General features: G+C 31.9%; 1 protein-coding gene across 14 annotated transcripts in view; it reads right to left on the bottom strand.

Moving 5' to 3' along the window:
- Positions 1-9,284, bottom strand: part of LOC117181817 (rap guanine nucleotide exchange factor 6-like) — a 493,078-nt gene that overhangs the window by 237,818 nt on the left and 245,976 nt on the right. The window contains exon 1 of one of the 14 annotated variants that reach the window (XM_033374801.1): positions 4,437-5,756. The exons of 12 other annotated variants lie outside the window; for them this stretch is intronic. Coding sequence is in view for 1 of the 2 variants with exons in the window: in XM_033374799.1 (XP_033230690.1) it covers positions 5,235-5,251 (17 nt within the window). In the remaining variant the exon portion in view is untranslated. Of the gene's footprint in view, positions 1-4,436; positions 5,757-9,284 lie in introns of those variants that run through there. One more of the 14 variants, XM_033374799.1, reaches the window with a different exon arrangement.

The raw sequence follows: 9,284 nt of genomic DNA, 5'->3' as shown, positions 1-9,284 counted from the left end.
GTTCAGTAGATTCTACTCTTGTAGTGGCCCGTCCATAATTTACTATTCCGTTTAGTGGCTCTAACCCTTGTAAGGGTAGGAGCCACTGAACTTTTTTCTCCGCGAGGGAAAGCGATTTTCACAGAATTATATTTGTGGAGTGATTAATAAAAAAGAATGTTTAAATTGTGCGAATTCAAAATGACTTTCTTATTTGTCGAAATTTGAAATTATTTCGATCGAAAGATTAACAAAGAAATAATTTCTAATTTGAAATTTTTAATATCAACAATATTAACTCAGAAGCGTTCAAAATTCACCAATGAATGCAATTAGATAATAATTTTTACATTGGAATCGTGAGAATTGGTAATTATATAACTGAAATATTATAATTGTATTACAGTGAAACTCTTCAATAGGCCTCCCTTCTATAGCCCTTCCGAGAATTTAGGCCGCGCCGCATGAGGGTGTGGCAGGAGCTGCGCGGGGTGCGCGGGATATTCGGCAGTCACTCAGGCAAGCACTTAAGCATGAACAAACAAAATCGGAGCGGCTTATAATGAGTTAGTTCCCACCCACCTTCAGCCCCAAAATTGGCGCTATAGAAGAGTTTCACTGTATTTAAAATTTAAACGTTTGAATTTTTGCGACCTCATATTTGATTTTTTAGATAAAATAAACATTTTAATTGTGACTTTTTACTTCCTTTTATTGATCTTCTCATTTTTACATTTGAGCCACAACTTGTAATACATTTTTTTGTTTTCACACTATTGTAACTTTCTTAAAGAGAAATTAAGGATAGGCACTATTATAATTTTTATAGGTGTAATGGAAATATTTGATAAACGCTACTGACACTGAAGAAATAAAAGTTTAATTTTGTATATTGTGCACAGCAAACGATTTCAAAATTGTATTAAAGTAAATATACCGGTAATCTTAACGGTACCAATAACCCGGAAACTTTGTTATAATTTGTATATATTCGTCAAAAATATATGAAAAGTAACATTCAATGATAACATCCATTTATTTTTAGTATTTTATAGTATCAAAGGGAATTTCAATTTTAATTACTGAGACGCTTACCTTCATATAACTAATATTTTTTGCAAAAAATTTAGGTTTTATAATTCAAGAACAAAAATTTTATAATCGTGGAATAAAACTTAATGCTGGATTTCTATATAAAAATTATTTCTTTAGAGATTGTATGAAATTAATAACTTATATTTAAACTACGAAATAAAATCCACTATTTCACAAATAGCAATAATAATTTATGTAAAATTATTACCCGTATAATATACCTATATCTCTTGTGGATTTCTAATAAAATAAAGTGTAGTAAGGATAGAAAGTGTTCCAAGAATTCTATGAAAGAGAGAAAAGAAATTTATTTTAAGATGCAGGTCTCGTACACTGAAAATGGAATGCAAGAGTGAATTTAAAGTTTGAAACCCAACGACGAACTCGATCTTGCATATCGTAAAACGATACTTGTTTCCTACATAGGTGGAAGTTAAACGTGATCTGAGAAGTGTGACGGAACGTCACGTGCGTAGACACGAGACGATAAATGATATCTGCCAAAAGTTGGTGGGTGCGGTTTCTTTGTTGAGAAAGGCATACAAATTTAAGTATAGATACTGACAATTAACTTGTTATTTATTTTCACATTAATTTAACATGCATTTTTAATGCATCATTAAATTCATCTAATAATTATCGATTATACATAATATTGGGCGAGGTTCTAAATAATTTTGCAATTAAAGCTGGAGATAGTATGAGTAAACAATTTTTAATAAAAAACTTGAAAAGTGAGGAAGTGGTAAAAATTGAGTTAAAATTTGAAACGACTAAAATTTGATATCACTCTGCTGTTTCAAATATTTTTTTATTTTATTTAGTTCATAATTAAATATTTATAGAGATTAATTGAGTAATAAATATCACAAAACTTTCCCACAGAAATGTCCATTTATCGTATATATACATTTTTATTTATAGAACTTTTTCCCCTTTTTATAATATACCCGTGACGCATTCGCCGTTTATGGACAGTATTGTCCCCTTGAGAAATGATCGATGGTCTTTTTAGGGATGGAACTCATAAATAAAAACCAGTATTATGGTGTACAACTTTTATTGACTTCCTAATCGATGGGTTCCTTTTTGCTTCATCAAAGCTTCATTATTAATCTTTTTAAATCAATAACTTTTATACACAAACCAATAATTATAAAGTATTGATTAAAGGATTCAATATATATGGGTAATTGTCCAAAAGTTCAGTTAACAGTCGATTCGATTTTTCCTGCAAAGCCGCTAAGCAGTTTAAGTTCACTGAACGTAATTTAAAAAGTTTTAAATAAAAATATTGTTGAGTGAAATTTAAATAATAATAGAAATAAAACTTCTAAGTCTTTGAGAAGAATCCACACCACACTAAAATGATTGTAAAATGGTTGCATTTTGGAAAAAATGTTCAATATTTAATCGGAATATGATCTGAATTTGAAAATAGTTTAATTTTGAATTTAAAAAAATTTTGAATTTCGCAAATAAAAAGTTATATTTTTCAGGGTGCGTATTGCCTTCCCGGAAAATATGCTAGTTTTTTTTATTGTCGATTCCAGAATATCTTTCCGGATGGAAGTTATGTCTATATCTATACACCCCCCTCCCCTTCCCCGACCAACCCCAAATCCACACGGAAACATAGAAAGGGCGACGAATGTGATTAAACTCGTGTTTTAATTCTTTAAAATTTCAACGAATTTATGATTAATTCCAACAGGTATAACAAGGTGTCTAGCAAAATTTCGGTTCAAAAATCCCGGATTTTCCGAATCGGAATTAACATTTTCCACGACTTCTACTTGTGATACATGTCTCAATTGTTGACTTCATTGTGAGTTTAAAAACTATTAGAAGATAATAGAAAAGATGAAAAAATTAACATTCTCTTATCAGGATCGGTATGATTTTATCAAGAGGACTGGTTTAGGATAACTGTGTACAAATTCAAGAAGTCGGTATGATAATCTTGCAGGGTATTAAAAAATCAGCATTTTTCACTTCTTCACTTTATTTCATATCGTGAGTTGTTTGGCTTGAAATTTTCATTTTCGTTTTTTTTTTATTTTGTAATTGCTGTGACTTTGGTAAATTTTTTTCTATCAAAAAAAGCCATTAGGATAAATTGTACGTCTTTTTTAATATTACGAAGAGCCGCACATACAATTTCTAAACATTGAAAAAAGTGGTCTCAAAAATTTTGAACATGGTCTAAATTTTTAAATTTTTATCCAAAAAAGCTGGCTAACGAAGTTGAAATTCCATTTTCGACACTAAAAGAGTGTACCAAAGGCCGAACCAGTAGATTAATTGTTTCAAAAGTTATCGTTCTACACTGTGAGTCGGTGTCATTTTTAGATGTCAGTTGCTCCCATGAGACCCTGCGGTGGTTGTTTAACCGTTTTTTTATAATAATGGTTAGAAATTGTGAATGAGACCCTAGTTACAAGAGGCATAAGAAGTCACAGAAACACGAGAGTCTGCATGAAAAAATGCATGGACATAAAAGAAGCTAGAGAAGTATGCCAGGACAGGAAAGTATGGCGGCAAATAGTTAATAAAAAGAGTGTTAGTAGAGTGAATGACGCCTGAAACAAAGACCTTGGCTAATAATGGACCCAAGTGGGGAACCTTACATAACGACTTCGTGAGGTTCTTCGCTTGGGGTGATTTCTAGAGAGATTGATCAGCAGCCTGAGTCGGAGCAGTGTTGCGGAACGAACGTGTTATTTACTTAAATAGCACGAGAATTCTGGATCAATCTGAAAAATCTCTATCCCTTCCACACACTACTCCTTTCCCCTACCGAGCGAGTCACGCTAACCCCGAAAGGGAAATGGCTTAATGGTGTAATAATAATAATATATATATCGCAATTTACGGCAAAAAACGATTGTTTAATCATTTAAAAATTAACTGAAAAATTATAGGAAATGAAAGAACTTACTATTATTACGTGAAACTCATAATTAGAACTTGTGTGCCATTTTTGGGGCCCAATAAGAGGGTGACATTAAATTTTATAATTTTAAAAAGTATAGCCGATTGTTATTCCCTAAAGTATTCTGAACACGGAACAGGAACATATATTATAAGTTAGCACATGTTAAATCAATGGGAAAGTTCATGTTATTTGGAGCACGGGTTAATATTACCCGATCACGTTCAAATTTAGATAATTTTTTTTGGACATCCGAACAAAATTAGGAGATGAGACCAAAAGAGATTAAAATTTTGTTTACCATTTTAGTAATGGCCACCCTAGGACCTAGTGTATACTGTACAATAGTACCACTCTGAAAAAAGGGAATGACCATATTTTGCAAATAGAAAGAAAAGCGTGAGCTAAAGCAATTTTTGTGTCTCACCGGTCATCCTGAGTGACAGTGATGTCTGGAAGGGGAGGGGGAACAAAGGCACCGTCTGTAGCATCCAGTTTGCCGGCTTTTTTTTAATTCCAATTTTTCTCAAAAGACCCGAGCCAGCAATAACAATCCACGATGAACTTTTTGTCACTACGAAAACGTTTCTTAAATCCAAACAATCATAATATTCGTAAGCAATATAATTTATTTCGTTGATTAAACCCCAATCATTAAGCACTTTTCACAATCTTTAAAAATTTCTTGCAGTGAAACTTTCTTTGAATGTATTATAATATTATTTTAACGTAAAGATTTTTTCTTTACGTTTTCACATTTTTGGTTTTGTTTATCATTATGCTTACACAACGTTCCACTTGTTTTGTTATTGTTTTCTTTATTATAAGAGACTAGTGTTTTGATTCTCAATCAGATATTTTTCACTGGTTGAGTGAGCCGAGAGACAATCCAAGTGTAGATTATGTTTTCTGTCTGGAGGCAGGTGAAAGCTGCTCGCGACTATGCGGGGCCGTAGTAATAATAACGCGGAGACTTTGTAGGAGAGCCAAGGGAGGCGAGAGAGGTACTTATGAGTGCATGAATACTGCCTTGTCGATGCATGTGCATAATTTTGTTGCACTTTACTGCACGGGTCACTGGTCCCGCTTTTTGGGGCGCGATACTCTCAAAGAAAAACGAGTTACACCGGTTTATAGTGTTTTTAAATTCATTTTTTACCTACTTTTAATTCTTATTTTTATATAGCAAGCTTCCACGAGCTTTATCAATTCCAATATTCCTCACCTCGACTTGATTTCCATTAATATTCTTCCATTTCCACTGCGCTGCACTTTTTCCTAAATTATACAATTATTATGCAAACTTTCTGCAATTCTCATGCATATGTGTTTATTTCTCAAGCGACTGGTAATCTAATAGAAAATGCCTTGGTCTCCATTTTTGTAATCCTTGAAGATTTAAAGTATTACACAATGTATTTTCTTTTTAATTTGTTATTGATTTAGATTCCATTTTTTAGTATAGGGTGCAAATGTTCTAGTAATTACGAACTTTTCATACGAATTTGTGCGTTGCACTTTTATTTACTGGGGATCGGCGGTGGAAGAATTTGTGAAATCGCGAAGGAATCCGGCGAGTGGACGTCGACATCGCGACCTGAGAAACATTCATGTTGATTTTTTTTTTGCGATTACGGAATGAAGATGTTGAAAGGGAATTTGATTTTTTGGGGGATGAAATTTGAAAAAGTGGCTTTTTCGAGATTGGACTGCGATTTGGTATTAATCGCTGAGCACGAGCCACTCACCAACCCCGGCGATATATTCCAGAAGACTGAAAGTCTCTCGGGATGTGAGGCTTGTCTCTCTCCCACTCCTTGTCAGTTTCTCTCTCACACAGGGGATTTTTTCTCTCTTGCACTTTAGACGTGATCACTAGTTCGATCTCTCTTCGGGACTTTAAGTGCGCACACTGGCGTAAGAAAAGATTCAGTTGAAAGGATTAACATTGTTTTTATTTGCTTTTTAAATCTGGTTTAGTAAAAAACTACTAAATTTTTACTGAATCATTTTATAAATATTTAGTTACTAAATAAATGAGTAGGATTTGGCCATGAATTAATAAACAACTACTAATTATTACTAGAAATGTTTACTAAAGCCATTGGTAATAAACGACTTCTACTATTTCAATTAGTAGCAGGTACATTTCGCTATCTCCCAATAATACTCGGCTTGCCAATATCGCCCCAGTATTGGACCCAAATTTGGAAAAATACAATTTCTAGTTGATAATTATCATCACGTTCAATGAAATTTATTGTTTACTGTAAATGCGGCCAGTATTGGCCCAATAATGCGCCAATGGCGAGCCTTGGCAAATTCCGATTGAGTATATAGTAGAAATGGACCCACTAATAATAGAATCAGTAGAATTTACCTATTAATTTGTCGAAAAAAGTAATTTCTACTTGATAATGACGTCGCATTATTTCAAATAGTAGTTTTTTTCGAGGTTTTTTTTCTAATTCAGATTTAAAATTAAGATGTCTTGCTATAATAGTTAAATTAGTATACATTAACTAATAATTATTATTTAACTAAAAATGTTGATAGCATCATAGTTTTCGATAATTGGAAACCGAAAACATTTTGAACTGAAATAATTCCAATTGAACAATTTTGGAAATAGTGTTAGTTTAAAATTTTAAATTTGGAGGCGACCAATATTCAGCCAAAATAAATGCTAAATTATGGCAAGTTAATTTCCAAACTAAACAATCCGCAATTTAAATAATTTAGTAGTAAAGAAATTCAAATGCTGAAGAATTGTATCAAGTTCTCAAAAATTCAGCCAATTCTAATCGCAAAAGTTTTGGAAAATTGACCATTTTTTAATTTAAAATGTTCAGAATTGCAATTCTGTTCAGTTCATGAACAGTTAGAAAACTCAAGTGATTGGATCAATATTTTTAATTCGAATTATGAAACATTTTCGCAATCTAAAAAATTTCCAAGTTTTCCAAATAATAAAAAATGTTTGCGGAGAATATGAAAACTTTCAAACAAAAGGAATTTGCTGTTTAAAATCTTGAAAACAGATGTAACTTTTGAATTTCAAAACATTGAACCATGTCGGAAACACAGATTTGTGATAGTAATATTCGAAATTTAAATTTTTTATTTGATCAAAATCTTGGAGAATTCATTAAATTTTTTTTCAGATTCAATAAAAAATCGTTAACTTGCTCAATAACTAATACTTGTAAAATCAATTATCTTTTAAACATTGGAATTTTATATTTTTCAATTATTCTGCTTTTCATGAAACAAAATATCTTCTACAAAACTTAAGAATTAAAAAGAAACGTGAATTCTGTCTCTGAAACTTTACAATTATTTGAATATAAATTTTTGTAATTTTAGTTGTCACGAAAATCCATAGTAAATTTGAGATTTATTTAAATAGGTGTATGTGTATACCCTTTGCTTACGGTATAAATTTAAGTACGTTTTTAAGAATATTTTTGAAACTGACAAGTAATCAAAAATTGTACTAAGCAGATGGCAGCAAAATTTCATTTTCAAAATTTCCTGACTGATACCTGATTTTTTCCTATTCAATTTTCTTATTCTCCCTGACCATTAATATTTAAACAACAGGATTCGGCTCGTTTGACATTTTAAATTACAATTGTTCAACTTATTCATCTTAAGAGCTACTTAAAAGTTTCTCTAATAATAGGAATTCGCAGACATTCGCACATTTTTTTCTTCAAAATCCCTGATTTTCAATGCAAAACCCAAATGAGCGAAGAGTAAGAAAAATTGAGAATTATTACTATTTAAATTATTTTAAGGGTGAAGGCCGCTTAAAAGCTGATAATTAAAGCAATAACACTCATCTAGTACGGCAAACCCCATCCAAGTAAAACCGAGCCAAGTGCTGCTTAACTTCTGTGAAATAACCAGAAGCCTTTAACAATTTAGGTATTTGATGAAATTTAGAGATAGCAACGTGGATATTTCTGTTAATAATAAAAAAAATATTACGCGAATTTACATTTAACATTAAGCCGAGAATATTGAAGTCATAATCAGCATTTATGCGTAAGTAGGTAACATATATTTCGTCATTTCGACCTGTAAAACCTAAATTGCCTTGCATTCTTGATTAAATTCAATTATATTAAAGTTTCACTTCTGACAAGTATATATATTGTGTACTTATCACCTACTTTATTAAAGTTCGATTTTGCTTAATGTTATTCATTGTGTCATTAGTTTCAATATATACTACTTACGTCCTCAAAATCAATGCATTACATTTCGTTTGTAATGTTTTCACCTTTAAGGCCATGTGACAAGGGGGCCACGTGATCAAACCTGGTGTTCGATTTTTCTTTCCCAACTTAAGTCTAAACGAAATGAGGTATCGCTCTGAAAGTTTGGGAAATGAAAGAGGAGGTAATAAAGTCCATGTCTCTGCTTTGTTCCGGTGGAAATTTTGAGAAACATTTTTTTTTTAAGAAAATACCAGTGGAAGTTTTCTTTCCCAACTTACGTCCACACGGAATGAGATATTGTGTTAAAAATTTGGCACGATAAATAGAAGGCATGCAAGAATTTGTATCTGGTCCTAAATAATTAGAATAGTGAAAAAAGTTTTTTTTTAATTTCTATTTGGGAGAAATACCGACCGTGCTGTCGTCAAACCCTGCAAGCAATTTGCAATGTTGTCACTGGGCTAGTTATGAGGTTTATATTTATCGAAGTGGGACAAAACAACAAAAATCGCTCACGAATATTATGCACCAATAATGCAAAAACTAATGTTTGTACTTGAAATGCAAATAAACATATTTGGTGCAGTGATCCCAGATCTGAAACGAGATGCGGTCCAATCATTGACAGGGCTATGTCCGTGTGAATGTAGTAGGAGACGCTGTAAATGACTGAGTTGCACGCGCAACCCATTTCTCCTCTTCTGAATTTGAAAACTCGAAGATGCACGATTGCCGGTCGGAGCACTTCGTCGATTCTATTTATATATCTATCTGCTAACAGCTAACTGCTTTGCAATAAATTCAGGAGATTGGGATTTTAATATTTCCAGATTTTGATGCTGACGATTCTCATGATTTGAATAGATCGCGCGCCTCTTCGTATGCGTATATTTTGAGGTTATGTTATTTCATGTATAAAATATAAATTATATAAATATTAATACCATTATATATATATAAATATATACGTATATTAATAATGATAATATTATAATTATGTTATATTATAATACTCTATTTTTTTTTATTTGAAGGTTCATCTCTTTCGT

This window comes from Belonocnema kinseyi, chromosome 10 (assembly GCF_010883055.1).
Source record: "Belonocnema kinseyi isolate 2016_QV_RU_SX_M_011 chromosome 10, B_treatae_v1, whole genome shotgun sequence".
Classification (NCBI taxonomy): Eukaryota; Metazoa; Arthropoda; class Insecta; order Hymenoptera; family Cynipidae; genus Belonocnema; species Belonocnema kinseyi.
This window is presented reverse-complemented; position numbering and strand designations above follow the sequence as displayed.